Genomic DNA, 22,443 nt, shown 5'->3' on the forward strand with positions numbered 1-22,443 from the left:
CTGCCCTGTGGAGAAAATCTGATCAGCTTTTCGTCTGTTTTGGAGCCCTGAAAAAGGGGGCTCCCGTGTCTAAGCAGAGAATGAGCAAGTGGGTGGTTTAGGCCATTTCACTTGCTTATGAGGCGGCCGGACAGCCATCTCCTCTGGCTGTCCGGGCGCATTCTGACAGGTGTATGGCTGCTTCTAAAGCACTTTTGTCGGGGGCTTCCCTCCAAGATATTTGTAATGCGGCAGGCTGGTCTTCGCCGCTTACCTTTGTCAGATTCTACGAATTAGATGTGGCATCTACTGTTGGGGCGCAGGTGCTATTGTAGTCGTGTGCGCTACGGCTTCACACATATACGAGGCACTTGGTCCTATGGCGATGTGGGTATAAGCGTTCTCACAGAATGTCTCCGGTCTGTGACGTCATCACATCGGCGACGATCGATCTCCCGATAGATTGGTTCTACACGCGCTTCACGATGCATTCACGCAGAGGCGTTCTCACAGCGTTTCGATGCAGCGTCTCGTTCCCTCAGGGAACTAGGGTTACATACGTAACGAGACGTTTCCGAGGCAACAAAAACCGTGCCATTTTCCCTCCTTCAGTCACAGCAGGACGGCTCGTGCTACAGTCAAGAAAAACAACAGGTAAGCGTTTCAAACTTATTTATTCATATTTCGGGCACGTTTGAATGTGTTCTGTGTTATTCTCGTACCTCTTTTTATGTTTATCTGAAGAATAACCAGCTCAGTAAATAAACCAGCTCAATAAAGCCAGGAGCAAACGTGCTATTACATCAGTGTTATCAATGGTAATGTTAACGTTTGGAGTTAAATATGCTGTTTTACACCCCAGTTTGTCAGTGGGGAATTAAAAAAAATATTTTTTGTTGTGCTTTTCTCATAGTCAGACAGATAAACGCTGGCTTTTGAGGTGGCTGGCCATCTTTCCACATCTCTCTCGTGCCACAGTAACCAAAGCAAAACGTAATGAATGCAAACTCACCCATTCCTTATATTACAACCGTTTTAAATGTATTGTTAATCGAATTCGAGTTTCCTTTATCATATGTGATGCTAGTTAATTTGACTAAAACAGCTGAAGCTCCGGGGTGAACAAAGTGACTCAAGGAGCATTTTAGATCCTGTTTGGCTAACGTTAGTTAACATTTTAAACTGTTATTTTGATCCTCATGACGTTTTCTCATTTGAAACTCACACTAACACATTGTTGCCATGCTTTTAAATATTTTCAGAGCAAAGACGAAGGTGCAATGGTAGCAACATGGCTACAGTACTATGAGTAAGTAGAATTAACATTGAACAAATCAATGGGATTTTGTACTGTGCAAAATGCAAATGATAAATTTCACATTTAAAGAAATCTAGTGTTTGATCATATCTAAATATTTATTCAAATGGAAGACTGTTTTTGAGCAACTAGATTAGATACATTTATTAAAAAGCCATAAGGCAACTATAATGGCATTACAAATTAACATTATTATTTTTTAAGCAACAAAATGAATCTAATTTACCTCTTTGAATCAGAATTCCCTATTTTACCCTTAATTACAAAACAAATTTAAATATAATAATAAAAAATATTAGAAGAAATATATTTTAAGTGGTCATTACTATATTGCACAAATAGTAGCCTATTTAGTAGCCTATAGATCTCTTCAAAATAGTCAATAAACATTACTAAAATATAGAACACTTATTTAATTTAAAAATAGTAACGGTGTATGGTCACATTTGTCTTCTATGAGTGTGACTTATTAGTAGGAATACCTGAGGGCTAAATACAAGAATAAAATTAATGTTAACAATGTTGCATCTCTATCACTCTCCATAACAAAACGATCCTGTGAATATGGCTGACTTAATAATCAATGCACAAGCTGTACTGTTTACTAAAACTTGCTGCAAACACCAGTATAGCGAAGCTGTTGTGTATCCGCTTAAGCCACTCAAATGCATTGACACTGCGCTGGAACTATTAAGCGCCCCATGTACCTGAAAGCGTGTGTGTCACGCCAAATGCGTGAGAGTTGGCAGCACAACTGGTAAGTCTTCTGAAGCAATACATTTTTTTTTAAAAAAAGCTTAAAGTCCAAAGTTCAGACAGTCTATCATTTAAAGTCATGTTTTATTGCTTCAGGAGAATACTGGTCAAGTCTTGAAAGTTCTGGTTATAGACTACTTTCCTAATATGAACAGAATTTTTTTCTTTTGTGTTATATTTTCACTGGCAGTTATCCTGAAGTTGCCTTGGGTTTGTAAAGGTGTCAGGTAATTGGCAATGCTAGATTTGCAGTGGTTGAAAGAAGTCTTGTCATGAATCATAAAAATAAACTGCCTATGTTGCTTAATTGTGAGATAAATTACCCTAATAATTTTGTATTTTGTCTTCAAGGACAAAAATGGCATTGATGTCATTTGAACTTTACCTGGCAGGTCTATTACAATTTAAAAAGAAGAGTCAGCAGATGTTTTCAAGACACAAGGTAGGACACATGTCAAAACTACATTACATTTATTTAGCAACATGTTAACCTTTTATCTGCTATCAGCATAAATGCATGGTGTGGGTACACCTAAAAACTATGTTAGACCTACAAGTAAACAAGTAAAGTCATAACATAATGATACCTTTATAAATCATTCATTGTGGTTATGAATTTTGAATTAATTCTGAATTAGTTAATAGTCATGTGCCCCAATAAGTAAAGTCATAACATAATGACACCTTTATAAATCATTAGCTAATGATTCATTAAAGCAGACAACTGGAAGTTGAAATGCATGGCTTTGACGCCTTGTGGTAATTAACACATTAACATACACCGTATTGTAAAGTGTTACCGAAAATGTAAATATGGTGTCTGTCCTGACATTTTTATATGTGGTGACATAAACTAACATATTTTTTTTTCCAATGCATATAGAAAAAGGAGCCTGACCAGGTGCAGAAGGCAACAGTCACCATCATTTCTGTCGGGGAGGAAGAGGGAATGTTACCTTTAAACCCGCTGGATGCTTTGATTGTCTTTAAAGATGATGAGCTGGTGATGTCTGCCATGTCTTCGGTCAGTGCAATACACTTAGAGTACATTAAAGATTATACAGTGCTTTTGAATTTTGAGGAAATGTATCTTTTTGACATAAAAACATGTTTGTTTTATATGTTTTGTTATTTAAATGTTATGACTTTTTTAAAATGTGTTTGTGCTGTTTTATTTGGTGAAAAAGTCTGAAAAGATCATTTTAATGTTATATTTTTGAATATATGACATACTGTATTTCTGATGTAAATGTTATCATGCAAAAAGTGTCCTAAATACAAAGATTTGTATATTACTCAGAGTAGCAAAAACTAGAATTTGGATTTGTTTTAACATGTTGAATGATGGGATAGAGAGATTGACAGTAAAGCCCAATTTATACTTCTGCGTCAAGTGCACGCAGAAGGTACCCTTCGTCGTACCGATGTGCACCTCTCCAAAAATGTAACTACGCGTCAATTCTACGCGGACCGCAAGCGCTGGGATTGGTCTGCCAGAACCACTCCCTCAAGTCTATAGATAAATAAATCTGCTATAGGAGTGTGTGTGTCCAGAAATTATAGTTTCATCCTATATCTATATAACATTGTTTTGTAGTGCAGAGATTATTTATGTTAGTGAATAAATACATAGATACGCTGTGTATAGTTTATTTATTTTCTCAATAAAACCAAAATATGTTAATCAGTGATTGTATATCAAGAACAGGGACACAACAACGGCTGCATTTCATTGTTTGATTGCAACATAATAAATAGTCTCTGCAACAGCGATCGATTGAAGCACTAGTCAGTGCACGAGCCACCTGAAAACAGCGGCCACGAGCACTCTCTGCATGATTTCACAAACGCATTCAGTGCCAGATCGCCTCATGTTAATCTACTAATCAACCAGAGATGTTTAATTTGTATTACATACAACAACTCAAGTTGCAAGAAAAGCCGCTATCTGCCGCCATCACTCAGGTGTGTCAAACGCATGCAATGACAATGTTAACAAGTTGTTTTCCTTGAGACTGGCGGTTACCATCAACATGCCTGTGGACCCTGCCCACTAGCTGTCTGCATGTGTAATTGACAACAACGCAGAAGTATAAATGATAACCACTGCGTAACTTGTGGCGTAGACGATACGACGTAGGTCCAAAGCAGAAGTATAAATCAGCCTTAAGCCTCACTAGTGGATAATTAAGCTGTTTTGACTCAAGCTGTCAATGTTTGTATTTTCATCACTGAAAAGCATGGAATTTTCAACATGGATCCAATATTATTTAGCACTGAAATTTCAACATCAACCAAAATGATGATTCTGATGCAATTTAACCATTTACGTAATGTCACAATGCTATCTAGGCTATTTGCTGCTGTGCCCAGGACACTTAGTTCAGGAGTGTGACAGCTAGTTGTTCTTTTGCTGTTACTTTTGTCTCATCTTCTTCATCGTGTTGGACTCAGCTTCGTAAATGGGTCTGTTCAGCCTGTGTGTCTGTTGTTGGCTGTGTAGACAGCTCTGGAGTCCCCATACTCTTTGTTCTGTTTTCATGTGTCACTTTATGCTGCCATCCACACAACCCGTAACCTGTGTTTTTCCAAGCTTCTACCTGCGAAAGTGCGCTGGAACAGCCGTTAAACCCGTGACTTCACACCAATAAACTCATACGAGATTGATGTACTCCCAGTTACGAGTTCTGACATCACACACTTGAAACAACAATGGCAGCCCCTACGGATGCTGTTTTTATGGAAGTCATACATTTAAAAACCAAATAATTTATTAAAATAATGTCTCTAACGTTATTCATAAGCAAATGTTATGTCTTACATCATCAGCAGCTTTTCTAGCATTAGCTAGTTTTCAGTCCATTGAGTGCAATAATAAATTAATACCAAATACATTTCTAAATATACAAATAATGTGAAATAAAAGGTATAACAGCTTCTCTTGCCTTATGTGCCATTTTTTTCTCCACCGTTTCCTTCAGATAAGCAAGTAATAAGCACCTTTTTCAATAGACATTTTTGTAAATGAGCATAAGCACCGTAAGGTCCAGCGTGCTTTGTTTATATCTAGTTACTGAAATTCCTTGCGCACAGGCAATTTTGCTTGACTTTGCCTGGAATGCTAAAAAGTTGTGAGTCATTTGGTTTGTGAGTCATAACTTAAGGGCTCAAAAACCTGCCTCGAACACAGCATAAATTTGGAGGCGTTTTGCCCAAATGATGCAAATAAAAGTCTCTTTTCTCACCAACTCTCTTCTTGTGAATCCTCTGTTCACCGCATATCCTGACAATTCATATTTATAATACAATTGGCCTTATAAACTTGGTTGGCCGCCCATCAACCCTTGCTAACTTTAAAATTTTGGCTGCAGGTGTGCCTGTTTTACCATCTTAAGCCCTATTCGGACGGGATTAGATTAACATGGGGACATGGGGGTAAAGTCATTTTTACCTCAGGACGTCTGTAATATTAATGGCCAATTCGCACGGGATAAGACATCTCGGTAAAACTAGCAGAAGTGGGAGGAGTAACTCGCTTTACGCACCTCCTTGACGTCATGTGCGTATGACGTTACCGTTATAACGTGAGCAAACACACAACCTGAGCGCCAGTCTGAACTCCGTCTCCAATATATGTGTTTTAATAAACAGTTAGGTCCAGTCTAACGATTCTGATTGGATTATGTTGGTAATAGACACTTTCCTAGAGCTAATACGTGTTGTGCCTCTAATAAGTGCTTTTGATCTTCTTTTTGCTTTAAATGATATGCAGAAAATACTGGACATTTTCCACAGATTTGTCCCACCACCTACAACGCAACCGAATGCTTCAAGCGCCTCCAAGGTCGTAAAATGCGCTTTTTAAAAAAACGTTTAAACAGGAAATGACGGGATTTTACCATACATTTTTATAGCAGGTCTATTCGAACGGGATTAGTATTACCCGAGGTCATTTTTCCAGACCTTTTTACAGAAGGTAAAAGTCTCGGTAATCTTTACTGACATTAGCCCTATTCGGACGGGATTGGATTAACATGGGGGCATGGGGGTAAAGTCATTTTACCTCAGGACGTCTGTAAAATTAATGGCCAACTAAAGCGAGTTACTCCTCCCACTTCTGCTAGTTTTACTGAGATGTCTTATCCCGTGCGAATTGGCCATTAATATTACAGACGTCCTGAGGTAAAATGACTTTACCCCCATGTCCCCATGTTAAACTAATCCAGTCCGAATAGGGCTTTAGTCATGCAGATACGATTACATTTATGATCCTGTGAATAAAAGAAATATTTTCTTTCCAAACATCCTTTTTTATTGTTTTATAATAAGCATACTGTATGTTAAAAATGTAACAATGCAATGGTATTTAAAACACTGAAATTCAACTAACCTTTGCTTTTGATTTAGTCATAAGGATTTCTAATGTCTGACCTTTTTTTTCCAGCTGGAAACGTGTTTTACTTTACAGCTCCACCAACAGCTTTGGCAAACAGCAAAATTAAACATGTAAACGTTTACTTTTAATTTGCTTTTAAAATATAGTCATAACATTTTCTGTTAATTTGCACATTCCATCAATATTTTATGAGCAAATTGATTTCCTATTTTATAACTGAATGAATCAGAAAATTGGTGACATATAACTAATATTAGAATATGCCATTCCAGTTAGTGTTGTCAATTCTATGTGGCTAACTGAGTTTTTTTGTGCAGATTTTAGTCACTGTACACAACTAATTGTAAATCACAAAAAAAAAAAAAATAGATTGTAATAAGAAAATCTATGCTATACTGTACATTAACTTTCAATAATTTGAGCTAAAATCCGATTCTCACGGAGTGAAATTAGCAGATTTGCTGGTCACATATCTTTACAATTACTACTTCTTAGAACAAATAAAATGTATTTTAAATTAAACAAACAGCATAAAAGATGCTGCAGGATGGCTGCCAGTTGTAGGGAGACAGAGAAAAGCTCACAAAACGTTAATGACAGTCTCAAGTGCTCCCTTAACAATGACAGCTCTCCCTACCACTACAGCACTCTCATTTAAACATTGTCATGTTCCTAAAATCACCAAAAGTTCCAAATGTTGTCCATGCCTCCTTAGCACTGCTCCGCCTCAATGAAGCCTTCTTTCTCATAACCCCCAAGATCAACCTCAGCATAGCTGGAATGGCATCCTTGATTCCGAAACTTCATGGATGGCCAATAGTTATTGGTGCGACGCTGTGAATAAGAGACATCATTAATTTTAAATGATGAGTTGATCTAGTAAAGGAAAACTGATGGAAGGATTTGTGCTTACCTGCATGAGGTAAATAGGAGGCGCAACAGTTGGATGTGTGTTAATGTAGTAGACAGCCAAGAGGGTCAAGAACACCAGTAGAACTAGAGCTGCAACTACACCTGCAATGATGGCTGTGTGTTCTGGTGCCTCTTCCTCACCTGAAAGTATGAAAGAAAGTGAAGCAATGATAAACATGAACACAAAGTCGTTATTTTCAGTTCAAACAATACAACAATTTTCCAATTCGTAGATGTGGATGTGCAAAAGTAAAGTTTAAATGAAGACAGAGAGCACATAAGATAGATGCATGATTCAGCTCAGCATTTATACCAGGACCACACCCCTAAATGCATTGAAGCAACTGCCATATGATTGGTGGATTAGATAATTGCATTAATGGTGCACTATGCAAACTCTCCGTCCACTGGAGGGCACCCATTCTAAACAAAGGCGTAGTTTGATGATGCCAAGTGTGAGGCAGTATCTTGGGACATGTGGTCTTCACCTCACAGCCGGTGGAAAATAGGACTCGGGCAGAAATCATGTTCATGGATGCGGTTATTAACGTTACAGTAGTGTAAAGCAGAGCAGGGCCGAGTGTTGTGGAGCTGAGCAGGGCCGGTGGAGCGATTGTTATACAAACACACGGCTCACGAGTACCGGGACTTTTATTATGACGGGACGGGACACAGTCACCAGGCGTGCGCACTTCCGCTTTTTCCGGTCATGATTATACGGTAAAGCAGCTCTGTTTATTATATCAAGCAACTGCCATGTTTATCACAAAAAAAAAAAAAATTGTGTACTGTGCTAATTAATTGAGACTTCTTACAGCTCTTACAGGTTGTTGGCCTTGTTTGTTTCGTTGCTTCTATTGCTCTCCCTTTTTTTGTTAGTCGCCTTGGATAAAAGCGTCTGCTAAATGATTAAATGTAATGTATTAGATACATTTAAGTGTGTTTAAAATTATGTTCTGACATTACTCTGTGCGTTCGCTCGGCAGAATAAAACTGAGAGTAACGCAGATTTGGCGCGATTGACAGGCGACTCACACAAACGCAATGCTGAAACGTCCCAGTCCTTAGTTAAAATAGAAATTTTCTCAATTTACAAATAGTTGGAAATGTTTGGGATATTGTAAGTACTCAACTGAACAAAATATATAACACTGACCTAGTGGTTTTTGGATATTTTACTGCAAAAATATTACATAGTGCACCTTTAATGAGAAATTGAACAGGTGTTCCTAATACTCATTTAGGTGAGTGTATATATATATATATATATATATATATATATATATATATATATATATATATATATATATACACACTGATATTGACCAGTGTCCTCTCAATGGCCAGCAAAGCTAGGCTGTTTAAACGGCCTTGGCTCATTGTGTTTCGGGTGTAGGACTTGAGTTGCTTTAAACAGGAGAAGCTCCTTTCTACACCTGCAGATGTAGCTCCAATTGCTGCCACTAATGAGAACAGTTTGAAAAGCTGAGGCATTGCACTGACCAACTTTCTACACCTGCAGATGTAGCTCCAATTGCTGCCACTAATGGAACAGTTTGTAAAGCTGAGGCATTGCACTGACCAACTCCATGTCTTTAAGGAACACCAAGTAATCACACAGCTTTCCCCTGTTACCCTGCAAGTCCTAATCTGAATACAGGACTTGAAGTTCTGACCTCAGTCTTCCTGAATCAAAGTGATGGCCATAACTTTTCACTTGCACTTTGGAAGGCCTCCTCTGGAAATACCTGTCTCATGTCATCACATTTTCCTGGATTGACTAATTCTAAGAAGATTATGCTTTCCAAATTTGAAAAACGTCGAGGAATCTGCTCCAAGATATTATCAAGGATGGCCATGTACAGATTTCTGTATCGCATTTGGGGATCCTGCAATTGGGTCAGACAGCGCTTTCTCATGGCCTCATCTCGTGGGTCTGATGTGAGATCTGCTGTTTTGGCATACATGGCTTGGAAAGCCCCCTTTGACCTCTTCTCTTTGACAAATGCAAGAAGAGATTCAATTCTGTTCTTGCAGTAAAGAACATCCATCACCCTCTGCTGGACAATACCAAAGACCACATCAGTCTCAGAGAAGATTTGTTCATGTGTACAACATGAACACAAACTCAAAATCCTCCAGTTTCCTCACAAAGCCTTTGACACAATCCAGTGTATCATAATCCATTGTTGTATCTGCAATGATGTTCTCAAATGTCTGCAGGAGGCCATCATAATTGTTTGCCACAGTGCTCACTATCTGCGATGTGAAATTCCATCGAGTAGGAGCGTTTCTGGGCAACCTTGAACAGCCTGCAGACTCCAGAAAAGATGTCCTCTTTGTGGATTTTGAAAAAAATGTGGCAAATCCAGAGAGTGATGCAAAAAAATGTTTGCACTCAGGCAAGCGTTTAGCCCCCTGTGACAGCACCAGATTCAGTCGGTGTGCATAGCAATGCACAAACATTGCACTGGGGGCTATTGCTTTCACTTTGGCCTGCAGACTATTGAGATCTGAAGTCATGACAGCAGCCCCATCATAGGTTTGTGCCACAAGCTTGTCCTTAAAATTGTAGCCCTGCATGTTCTCATTTAATATTTCAAAAACGGACTGGGCATCACGCCCCCCCGAAACCTCAAAAAATCCAATAAAGCGCTCCTGAATTTTACCTGCACTATCCACATAGCGAACAATGACAGAGAGTTGGGCACGGCAGGATATATCAGTTGTATTAATATTGTAATCCTTTTGCGCTTTTTCGACACATATTTAGCATAGTCTTGCTCCGCTGATTTTTTTGTTGTTAGGAAGTCTAACTTTGGACTGCATAAGATGGCTGGAAAGAACTCTAAAACTCGCAAAACTATTCAGACACAACTGCGGCCTAGTCCTCAAATTGCGACCACACCCTCGAGTGGGTCATCTGTTGCTCCAGAGGTTGAGGGCGCCTCGGTGCATGCTAACCTTGACATCGATGCACTTAAGCTCGAGTTGTTGGCCTCGGTGAGGAAAGAGATTGCTGATATTTTTAAAAAGGAACTCCAGGATACACTCGGGGATGCTCTGCCTACTATTAGGCTTGACCTGCAAGCGGTAAAGTCACAGCTGGCGAACGATAAAGCTGCTACGGAGGCTACCATGTCCAAGCTTAAAGGTACGGTTGGAGAAATGGAGCACGCACTCACTGAGTGCTCCGATGACATCGCCGAGATGAAAACTACTATCGAGTGCCTCACAGCTAGCGTAGCCAAGCTGGAAAATAAATGTGAAGACTTGGAGTCCAGATCACGGCGTAACAACGTTAGGATAGTGGGAGTACCGGAGGGCCCTGACACCTGTACTACTGCAGCGGTGGCCGCCTTGCTGAAGGAAGCGTTCAATTTAGAAAAGGAGCCGCTTTTGGACAGGTCCCACCGGACCCTCCAACCTAAACCCAAGCCTGGTGACAGTCCGCGAGCCATAGTGTGCAGGTTTCATTATCACAGTGACTGTATGGACATTCTGCGCCGCGCTAGAGAGCTCCGACAGATTAAAGTCAGAGGAGTGACCGTCTCAGTCTTTCCTGACCACACCGCCAAGATAGCTCGGGCTCGGGCTGCATTCAATGAGGTCAGACGCCAACTTCATCCAGCGCGACTTCGCATCACGTACAACGGTGTTGAGAAGGATTTTGTTTCTGCGGAGGATGCCAGCAACTTTGTCAAAACTTTGGTTCCTGGGTGAGCTTCAATAGCTTTTCAGATCGGTTCTACTTGTTTCACCTCGGCTCTGTATGACCATTTTAATTTTTTTTATTCAGATGGTTAATGACAATTTAAATCCCAGCATTGCTGGGTCAGGCACACCTCTCAGATTCATCAGTTGGAATATACGAGGTATGGGTAATCCTGTTAAGAGATCTAAGGTTTTTGCGCGCTTGAAACGTTTAAACTCTGATTTAGTATTTTTGCAGGAGACTCACCTTCGTGTTAAAGATCAGTGTAGGTTACATTGCCCCTGGGTAGGCCAAGTCTTCCATTCAAATTTTAATTCAAAATCAAGGGGGGTCGCCATTTTAATTAACAAAAAAGTTCAGTTCTCATCCACTGATGTAATTGCTGATAGGAATGGCAGATATCTCATAGTTGCTGGGACCCTGATGCAAAAAAAGGTTTTGTTGGTAAACTGTAACAAGTTCGATATAGTGAGGAAGGAAGAGGACACGGGGGTCGGCAGGACTGTTGATGCTCTTTATTTTCTCAATAACTCAAATCACAACGTGCACGCTTCAGCGTGTGTTTGTCTCTGTATATGCTCAGTTTCGCTTCCGGGTCACGCACTTCCGGGTTCCGGATATCTCAGGGTCTCGCAACAACAGTCCGACTCTCTCTCTCCTCGGTCTCCGGTTCCGCTGGTGTTTTATCCCGTCTCCGCGCTCATTACTAGAACAAGAGACAGGTCTTATTAATCTGCGTCCAACCCACTCACTTACCGCTCGTCCCGCGGCCCTCTCTCCCGCTGCAGACCTCGCTGAACCACGCCCCCCTTGCCACATACCCCCACCGCCCGACTCAGGCCGGGGAGCCGTCCGGCCTGCAGCCCCCCCCCCCCCATTTCTGGAGAGGAAATCGGCCACAGCCATCTGAGCACCCGGCCCGTGGACCACCTTGAACTTAAACGGCTGAAGAGCCAGATACCAACGGGTGATCCGCGCGTTGGTATCCTTCATGCGGTGGAGCCATTGGAGAGGAGCGTGGTCCGAACAGAGAGTGAACTCCCGCCCCAGGAGGTAATAGCGGAGGGTGAGAACGGCCCATCTGATGGCCAAACACTCCTTTTCTATGGTGCTGTACTTAGCTTCTCTCTTGGAGAGCTTACGGCTAATGTACAGCACCGGCCGCTCTCCCCCCTCCACCTCCTGGGCCAGGACTGCGCCCAGCCCCCTGTCCGACGCGTCAGTCTGCAACAAGAAAGGGAGAGAAAAGTCAGGGGAGTGTAACAGCGGCCCGCCACATAGGGCAGCCTTTACTTGGGTAAAAGCCTGTTGACACGGCTCCGTCCACTGGACCGTATCTGGTAGCCCCTTTCTAGTAAGATCAGTCAAAGGGCTGGTGAGGTCCGAATAATTTGGTATAAACCGTCTATAATATCCCGCCAGCCCCAAGAACTGTCTTACCTCCTTTTTGGTCTTGGGCCTCGGACAGGTTGCAATTGCGGCAGTCTTATCAATTTGGGGACGCACCTGCCCATGACCCAAGTGGAAGCCCAGATACCTTACTTCCACCCGCCCAATCGCACACTTCTTCGGATTGGCCGTGAGCCCCGCTCTCCTCAGCGACCTCAGGACCGCCCTCACATGCTGCATATGCCGCTGCCAGTCGTGACTATAAATCACTATGTCATCTAGGTACGCAGCAGCATATGCAGCATGGGGACGCAAAATCCTATCCATGAGTCGCTGGAAGGTTGCGGGCGCCCCGAACAAGCCGAAAGGAAGCGTGACAAATTGGTGTAATCCGAACGGCGTGGTGAAAGCTGTTTTTTCTTTGGACAATGGAGACAAGGGGATCTGCCAATAGCCCTTTGTTAAGTCCAGTGTCGAATAAAATCGAGCCGAGCCTAACCGATCAAGCAATTCGTCAACCCGTGGCATTGGATACGCGTCGAACTTCGACACAGCGTTCACCTTGCGGTAGTCCACACAGAACCTGACCGAGCCGTCCGTTTTGGGGACCAAAACTATCGGGCTCGCCCAGTCACTGTTGGACTCCTCGATTACTCCCATGTCGAGCATTGCGCCTAATTCGTCCTGAACTACTTTTTTCTTGTGTTCAGGCAAGCGATACGGCCGGCTGCGAACTACCACGCCCGGCTCGGTCTCGATATGGTGCTGAATCAAGTCGGTACGTCCCGGTAGGGGCGAGAACACGTCAGCGAACTCCGCTTGCAACTTCGATAAATCAGCGAGTTGTAACGGTGAGAGGTGGTCTCCCCCAGGGGCCAGCGCGACTGATTGCGCCTTAATGCTCGCCTCTGGCCCGAGATCATCCTCTCCCCCGATCACCGTTGCCAACAACACCGATTCCACCTCATTCCATTTTTTCAGCAGATTGAGGTGGTATATTTGACGTGCCCCGTTCCTATCGGATCGTATCACTTCATAATCGAGCTCTCCTATCTGTCGTGCGACCTCAAACGGCCCCTGCCACTTCGACATTAATTTTGAGCTCGAGGTTGGGAGTAGAACGAGCACTTTCTCTCCCGGTGTGAATTTGCGCAGTTTAGTACCCCTGTTATATGACCGGCTCTGGCGGTCCTGGGCTTGCAACAAATTCTCCCTAGATAGCCGCCCCAATGTGTGGAGTTTTGTTCGCAAGTCCATGACGTACTGAATTTCGTTTTTGGCCAACGACGGCCCCTCCTCCCAAGTTTCTCGTAGGACGTCCAGCACCCCCCGTGGCTGACGCCCGTAGAGAAGCTCGAAGGGGGAAAACCCCGTGGAGGCTTGCGGGACCTCGCGCACAGCAAATAAGAGGGGTTCTAACCACCGATCCCAATTTTTGGCGTCTTCTTGTACGAATTTACGGATCATGGATTTAAGAGTGCGATTAAATCGTTCGACCAAACCGTCTGTTTGTGGGTGATAGACGCTGGTTCGAATGGATTTAATGCCCAATAATCCGTACAATTCGCTTAACGTGCGTGACATAAACGCCGTGCCTTGATCAGTGAGGATTTCTTTCGGAATCCCCACCCGGGAGATTAAACGAAACAGTGCGTCCGCAACACTCTTCGCCGAGATGTTGCGGAGAGCCACTGCTTCCGGGTATCGTGTTGCGTAGTCCACGATAACTAGCGCAAAACGATGCCCGCGTGCGGATCGTTCTAATGGCCCGATGAGGTCCATCGCAATTCTCTCGAAGGGGACCTGCATTAATGGAAGAGGGCGCAATGGCGCTTTTGGGGCGGCCAGTGGGTTCACCAACTGACATTCAGGACAAGACGCGCACCACCTGCGCACATTGTCATAAATGCCTGGCCAAAAGAATCGGGTCATTAAACGATTCAGCGTGGCCGCCTGTCCCAGGTGGCCCGCCATCGGGTTAGAATGAGCCGCCTGGAAAAGCATTTCCCGGCGGCTCTTTGGTACTAACAATTGGGTTGTATCCATTTTTGTCTGAGCGTCTTGGGTCACTCGATACAACCTATCTTTAATTATGGCAAAATAAGGATACGTGACGGGCAATGCGGGTTGGAGGGACTGACCGTCGATAGTGCGGACCTGTTGAAACGCATGTTTTAGCGTCTCGTCTTGAGACTGCTCCAGAGGGAAGTCATCGCGGTCCGAGAGAATCAGTCTCTCCACCCCGCTCGGTTCCTCTGAAGCCGTTCCCAAGGGCCCCGTATCAGCCTCGCCAACCTGCACTCGCACCGCCCCGTTCCTAGCCTTGTTTTCCCAAGCGGCATCCGCGCACAACGACCCCAATAACGCCGAAAAGGCGGGCCAATTCGTCCCCAGAATTAGCGGATGCCGGAGGTGGGGACTAACCGCCACCTCAACACTATGTTTTTTTCCCCTAAACTGTATCGTGACTGGGACAACCGGATATTCCACCACATCCCCGTGCACACACCGCACCTTAACCACGCGGCTTGTATCCAACGCCCCAGGCTGAATCAGGCTTTGATGGATCGAGGTTTGGTTACATCCTGAATCCACCAAGGCCTGATATGTACCCCCCTTGATACTTACAGGAATTTGGTACTCTCCTGCTTGATCGGGGGTGGTCCGCTGGACGTCCGGGATCCGGATCATTGTTCCGATGTCCATCATCGGACATCGGTCCACAAAATGATCCGGATCACCGCACCGCCAGCAGGCCAGCCCAGGCCTACCCGCCGCCCCGGCGGCGGGGAGTGGGTTGGAGGCTGAGCGCGGATAGGGGGCGGAACCGGATCCATAGTCACTACCCGTCCCCAGCGGCCCCGCCCCCCTGGGCGGGGCCCGCGAACTCCCAGACGGTCCAAGGCCCATCCCACCCCGGCCTCTGGGGGGAACGCGAGGAGGGCCTGGAGGGCGGGACCTGGGGAGAGGGACAGGAGGAGAGAGAGAAGGGGGAGAGAGAGAGGGAGAAGTTAGTGGGGGTGCGCCGACCCCCGGGCACGCCACCAGGTGGTCCTCCGCCAAATTGATGGCCGTCTCCAGCGACGTGGGCCGGTGGCACTGGACCCACTCGGCGGTCTTCCTGGGGAGCCGAGTGATAAACTGCTCCAGCACCACCAGATCGACGACATGGTCCACGTCGCTGCCGCCGGCCAGCAGCCATCTGCGGCACTCGTCCCGGAGCTGTTGGGCCAATGCGAAGGGTCGACCGGACTCGCCCCACTCCAGGGAGCGGAAACGCTGGCGGTGTTGTTCTGGGGTCCGGCCGACCCGCTGAAGTATGGCCCGCTTCAGATCGTCGTAGTCCAGGAGGTTCGCAACCGGTAGATGTTGCGCGGCCGCCTGGGCTTCGCCTGATAGAAGAGGGATGAGGCGCACCGGCCACTGTGCCCGGGGCCACCCGCAGGCCTCCGCGGCTTTTTGGAAGAGATCCACGAAGGCCTCGGGGTCGTCTTCCGGCCCCATCTTCTGTAGGGGCACGTGCACCGGTGCGCTGGCCCGCCCAGCGGCCTCGGCGCGAACCTCCCGGTCCATCCAGCTCCGGAACTGCTCGCGGTCCTCTTGCTGGCCTTGGACTATGGCCGCGAAGCGGCGCTCCTGTTCAGTCCGAAGGTCCAGCAACGCCTTATGATGTTCCTGGTGGAGGGCCGCGAGGGAGGTGATGATCTCCGCAAATGGCGAGGCGGAGGGCGTTGTCATGGCGGCGGCTCTGTCCTGCTTCCTTCCCGGGTTTCGGCACCAGTGTAACAAGTTCGATATAGTGAGGAAGGAAGAGGACACGGGGGTCGGCAGGACTGTTGATGCTCTTTATTTTCTCAATAACTCAAATCACAACGTGCACGCTTCAGCGTGTGTTTGTCTCTGTATATGCTCAGTTTCGCTTCCGGGTCACGCACTTCCGGGTTCCGGATATCTCAGGTTCTCGCAACAACAGTCCGACTCTCTCTCTCCTCGGTCTCCGGTTCCGCTGGTGTTTTATCCCGTCTCCGCGCTCATTACTAGAACAAGAGACAGGTGTTATTAATCTGCGTCCAACCCACTCACTTACCGCTCGTCCCGCGGCCCTCTCTCCCGCTGCAGACCTCGCTGAACCACGCCCCCCTTGCCACATAAACGTATACGCCCCGAACTTCGATGATGTTGAATTCGCTAACAGATTTCTGAGTAACATCCCCTTCTTGAACACACACTTGCTGATCCTTGGTGGGGATCTAAATTGTGTTTCTGACCCAATCTTGGATCGGTCTAATCCTCGAAATCTGACTCGATCTGCTATGTCTAAAGCATTCTCTGATTTTATGGAACAGAATAGTCTTATTGATCCATGGAGATCCCGTAACCCATCTATTAAAAAATTCTCTTTCTTTTCCCAGGTGCATCATTCATACTCTAGAATTGATTACTTTTTTATTGATAGTACACTTAATTCATGTGTTAATTCTTCTGACTATTTAGGTATTGTAATTAGGGGTGTGCACGAATATTCGAATAGTCGAATATTCGATCTGTAATTAACATTCGAAAACTAAAAATACTATTCGAATTTTATTTTGTTAATTGGCTGGCAGTAAATGCAGTTGTAGCAGATATCAAGTGGTACCCTCAGGACAGAAGGACAGCCAAACATGTAGTGATGGGACATCTGAAGCGAGGCTCCGGAGCTTGTGTCGAGCAAAAAGGGGCGTTCCAGATGAAGCCCCGATTCGAGGCTTGTATCGTTTCCGTGAAAATCACGTGACGATGACAAACGAGGCCTCGTTTTCTGTTGAATACGTCATTGCTTCATTCTGAGTATCGCTTTCGGACAAAAGTGGTTCGAAACCTCGCGCCTGTTGTGGGGTTTGCAGTAGGCATTTGCATTGGTGTTGAGGTGTTGGTTGTATGTAGTAGCGATATCATTATATATCATAGCTGTATTATATATTATATTACATTATACTTAGTTTAGTAGATTATTAGAGTAAATTATACATAGTTCAGTAGATTATTAGAGTAAATTAGCCTAGTTGTAATACCTATACTACGTAATTATAATATATATATATATATATATATATATATATATATATATATATATATATATATATATATATATATATATATATATATATAGCCTATATTGTATGTGTGTGAGAGCAGACTATATAATATATATAATAATAACACTAGGCCTACTACTAAAATATGAGGCGCCGTACAAGCCATAATTCATTCTGGTACTCTCACACTCTCAATATTATTGCTATTGTTATTATTAATAATATTATTATAAGACTAGACTGTATTAGGGAAAGCTTTTCCCATCCCTGTTGCAGTTTGCTGTTCCACAATTCCACTCCCAATCAGCACTGCACTCACAATAATTTATTTACAATCATTCTGGGCATTCAATGTCATCACTAACCCAAAGAACTACTGAATAGTTGAACACAAAGTTGTGTGTTTGTGTGAGTTGTGTGTGCATAGGTTAATACAGGCAGAGTAAAATACTTTATTAATACACAGGCAATAGAAAAAGGGTGTGCCCATACTATGACAATTTGGTTGCTCAGAATGAATAGATTTGTGTGCGATGCATTGCTTTGCACAGCAGGTGTCACTAGGGAGCACACTGTTTCATGAGGCTTCAGGTAAATGAACCTTTTGGTGAAGCAATGGGCTGGAAAGCCTCAGTGGTTCAGGTTCATTTGGCCATCACTACAAACATGGATGAGATTAAGGATGTACATTTATTTGCTTTAAAGAAAAACTAGGTTGGAGCAAAATTAGAAAACACACACACTGGAAGGCCTACTGTCTCACTCCGCACTTCCCCGTCTGCATTCACAGTCAGACTGAGTGCGAACGCTTAAAGAGGAAGCGATAACGCATCCTAAGGTGCGCCACTAATTAAGGCCCCACCTACAACAATTGGTAGGAACTCCCAACTGGAACCATTGAAAATTAAACATAAATAACAATGAAAGGGTAACATTAAGTTGTGATGAAGTTAAAACATTTACAAAAATATTTCTTTCAACACAAATAAGGTAAGGTAAAATTAAATAATAAAAGTAGGATGACATAAAATAAAAGGTCACAAGCAACTGGCTACACAGTGCATCCATGAGAAATCCCTCTAAATCTCGCAGTTATATCTCAATCCACTGGGTGGCGTTGTGGAGCAGGTTAATAAGTTAAGTGCATTTGATCACAATGTCGTCGTCTGCCTCGCAATGTTTGGAATTAACGTTACTTCGATGAAAATTGAAAATGCTGTTACAAAATGGAGTTACTTTTGATGAAATCAATTACTGAAACTGAGTTATAATGATATCACCACCACAAACGAGAATCACATGAAATCCAAACACCAGTGGAATGAGCGATCACTGCTCAGGAGTGCAGGTAAGCTCATCTGTATCCCGAGTGAGAGTGAGATAACTTATGATAGCAAAATGATCTCGAGACAAATGCTTTCTTTAAAGGTGCACTATGGAGCTTTCCGTCCACTAGAGGGCGCCTATTCAAAACAAATCGTAGTTTGATGACGCAACGTGTGAGCGCAGCATCTTGGGAGATGTGGTCTTCTCCTCACAGCCGGTGGAAAATAGGACTCGGGCAGAAATCACGTTCATGCATGCGGTTATTAACGTTACTGTAGTCTAAAGCAGAGCAGGACCGAGTGTTATGGACCTGAGCACAGCTGCTGGAGCGATTGTTAAACAAATACCCGCCTCGCAAATACCGGGACTTTTATTATGAAGGGACGGGAGACATTCGCCGGGCGCCTGCACAGATCCGCTCTTCCGGTTATGATTTTGAGGTAATGTAGCTCTGTTTATCATATTAGATACATTTAAGTGTGTTCAAAACGATGTTATGACTTTACTCTGTGCGTTCACTTGTTCACACTGCTAAGAGTAAAGCGCTCCTGTCAAATAAAAGCCGAAACCGAGGGTAACGCAGATATGACGCAATTGACAGGCGACTCCCTCAAATGCAATGCTGCAACGTCCCTGTCCTTAGTTAAAATAGCAATTTTCTCACAATTTACAAATAGTTGGAAATTTCTTGGATATTGTAGGTACTCAACTGAACAAAATATATAACACCGGCCTAGTGGTTTTTGGATATTTTACTGCAAAAATACTACATAGTTCACCTTTAAAGTTCTTTGAGGGTTTATGAACAGAAAACACAAAGTTATTCACTCAAACTTCACTTAACCGTTATCTTTGTCTCCGCAACGCCTGTCAGTGGCACATTTTCTCACCCGAGAATAATATCATAATCCAATAATATTATAGTTTCTCTCTACATGAAAATGTGAAACAATACAAAGTAAAGACATCAGCCATATCAAACACACACACACAGGTCGGTAGGCTATAGCCTATTGACGTGTGTGTGTGTGTGTGTGTGTGTGTGTGTGTGTGTGTGTGTGTGTGTGTGTGTACGTCACGCTAACTTACGCGCTCTGCGCTCGTGCTCCTTGAGCTTATAATGCTTTTGTTCTTTAGGCATTTTTTTACACACTGTTTAATGTTTTAAAAACCTTAAGATATAACGTAAGCGTGTTGTGCACATTGCCTAATCATAAGCTTGTTCAGAAATGGTGACGACATGTTTAGAGAAAAAAAGAAAGAAACATTTCTCTCATTTTCTCAAAATACCTAATTTAAATAAACGAATATTCGAATATTCGATTTTTATGAGCCCAAATATTCGAATACAATATTTTGGGAAAATGCCCATCCCTAATTGTAATATCTGACCATTCACCTTTATTATTAGATATTCAACTCTCTAATTATAAACCTAGCCCACCACTTTGGAGATTTAACTCTCTTCTTTTGGCATACAAAGAATTCTGTGAACTCATTTCAAACTCTATTGATGAGTTCTTGTCTTTTAATCACAATGACTCCTTTTCGTATTCATTGCTGTGGGAAACACTTAAATGTTACCCGAGAGGTCAAATTATTTCTTACTCTGCTCTTTCTAATAAAAAGATTAATGGTAAGCTTAATGCACTTACATCTGTGATTAGTAACCTTGATCAGAAATATGCATTGAACCCTTCTCCAGAATTACTTAAGCGTCTCGATTTGCAAGCAGAATTTGATCTTATTTCAACTAAAGAGGCAGAGCGCTTGCTACTACGTAGCCGTGGCTCATACTACGAACATGGTGATAAAGCAAGTCGCTTACTGGCACATCAGATACGACGACAGGCCACTTCCCGTTTGATACCTACTATTAAAAACATTTATGACACTATTAATGCAGACCCCTTAGAAATTAATGCTACTTTTAAATCATTTTACTCTTTATTATATAAATCTGAATTTCCTACTGATAACACTAAAATGAATACATTTCTACAGAATCTTTCGAACCCTGTCATTGATTCTACTACTGCCATGCAAATGGACTCTCCACTCTCTCTTGAAGAAGTATTAAATGCAATTAATGTCATCCAATCTAATAAAGCCCCAGGCCTCGACGGGTTTCCGATTGAATTTTTAAAAAAAATTACTGGCAAATTGGCACCATTACTTTTAAAACAAGTGTTTTTTTTACCTCCAACCATGACACAAGCCACTATTGCTCTCCTTCTCAAAAAGGACAAAGATTCAACCTCCTGTGGGTCTTACAGACCATTGTCTTTGCTTAATGCTGATGTCAAGGTATTGGCTAAGGTAATTGCATCCCGCTTAGAGAATGTGCTCCCTCATCCGGATATATATATACACATTTAATAACATTTATTTAATTGAAAAATGGTGAACGGTCACATTTGACTATGATAGTAAGGAATATCTTAGGGCTAAATACAAGAGCATAACATTACAATGTTGTATCTCCGTCACTCTCCATTTTAAATGCAGTTGATGTAATAATCAATGCACACTATGCTGTACTGTTTACCAAAAATTGCTACAAATACATGTACAGTGAAGCTGTTGTCTATTCCAGTGTTTCCCAACCGTTTTTTTCAGTCATGGCACCCTTTGAACATTTTGTGGCACCCCCTCGCACACGTTATGCTAGAGGTGTAACAGTACAGATTGCTCACGGTTCGGTTTGTATCGCGGTTTTAGGTTCACGGTTTCAGTACAGTTTGGTATTTGCTATGTTCAGGGGAAAATGGACTACTGTCAAATGAAAATAAAGAAAATAAGAACAAATAAATTAAATACAAGCAGCAGCACAAATAAATACTATTGAGCAAAGATACTAATAAAATAAACAATGCTTTTCAGGTTTTTCAGGTAGGTCTAACATTAGATTTTAGATAGAGAAATGGAATAAAGTAATCAAATGTAAAATTTGATTTGAAAAAAATCCTTGTATAGTTCCACAAGTTTGACACTTTTTTTGTTATTATATTTTTTAAGTGTCCTAATTAAATAGTCACAAAGGTAATTATTCAATTTGGGTATTAATGGTGAAAATTAACATTTATGAATATAGTATTTTGCCATCAAGATACATACATTCCCAATGTACTCTATACTATGATTGCAATGAGAAAAATAAAAAATTATATCAAACATGGTAAAATCAATGACAAAACTGGAATTAGAAGCAATAAATTTTGACAAATCAGACCAGAATTCTTTGATAAAGGGGCACTTAAAGAAAAGATGATCCACTGTATTGGAATTACAAAATGTACAATTCAAATGAACATTACCAATTTTAGAAGTAATCTCCTTAGTTGGGTAAATGTTATGTAGAATTTTTAAATGTAATTCTTTAACTTTATTTGGTCCACAAAATTTATAAAGTAATAACCATGCTTTTTTCCAATTTATCTTATCTATTAAAGAATTCCAAAAAAATTATATTAAAATTATTAATACATTTTGGGTCATGAATGCTCGTCTTTAATCTTTTTTTTTTTTTTTTTTCAATTTTAGCTACCTTATCAAAAGCTAAATGACATCTCTT

General features: G+C 42.7%; 1 protein-coding gene and 1 long non-coding RNA gene across 3 annotated transcripts in view; one reads left to right on the forward strand and one right to left on the reverse strand.

Annotated features, from left to right (window-relative positions):
- The first annotated feature begins 526 nt into the window (after positions 1 to 526).
- On the forward strand, positions 527 to 6,123 carry LOC137055772 (uncharacterized). Its single transcript, XR_010900063.1, has 5 exons — positions 527 to 633; positions 893 to 972; positions 1,242 to 1,288; positions 2,405 to 2,495; positions 2,937 to 6,123. It is a non-coding gene; the product is annotated as an uncharacterized lncRNA (long non-coding RNA).
- Positions 6,124 to 6,271: 148 nt separating this feature from the next.
- The window catches only part of plxdc1 (plexin domain containing 1), a 355,103-nt gene continuing 338,931 nt past the window's right edge, over positions 6,272 to 22,443 (reverse strand). For both annotated transcript variants that reach the window (XM_067429432.1, XM_067429431.1), the window contains 2 exons: positions 7,363 to 7,502; positions 6,272 to 7,283 (listed from right to left, as the gene is read on the reverse strand). In XM_067429432.1, coding sequence (XP_067285533.1) covers positions 7,161 to 7,283; positions 7,363 to 7,502 — 263 coding nt within the window. In that variant the 3' untranslated portion in view covers positions 6,272 to 7,160. The remainder of the gene's footprint in view (positions 7,284 to 7,362; positions 7,503 to 22,443) is intronic.

This window comes from Pseudorasbora parva, chromosome 21 (genome assembly GCF_024679245.1).
Source record: "Pseudorasbora parva isolate DD20220531a chromosome 21, ASM2467924v1, whole genome shotgun sequence".
NCBI lineage: Eukaryota > Metazoa > Chordata > Actinopteri > Cypriniformes > Gobionidae > Pseudorasbora > Pseudorasbora parva.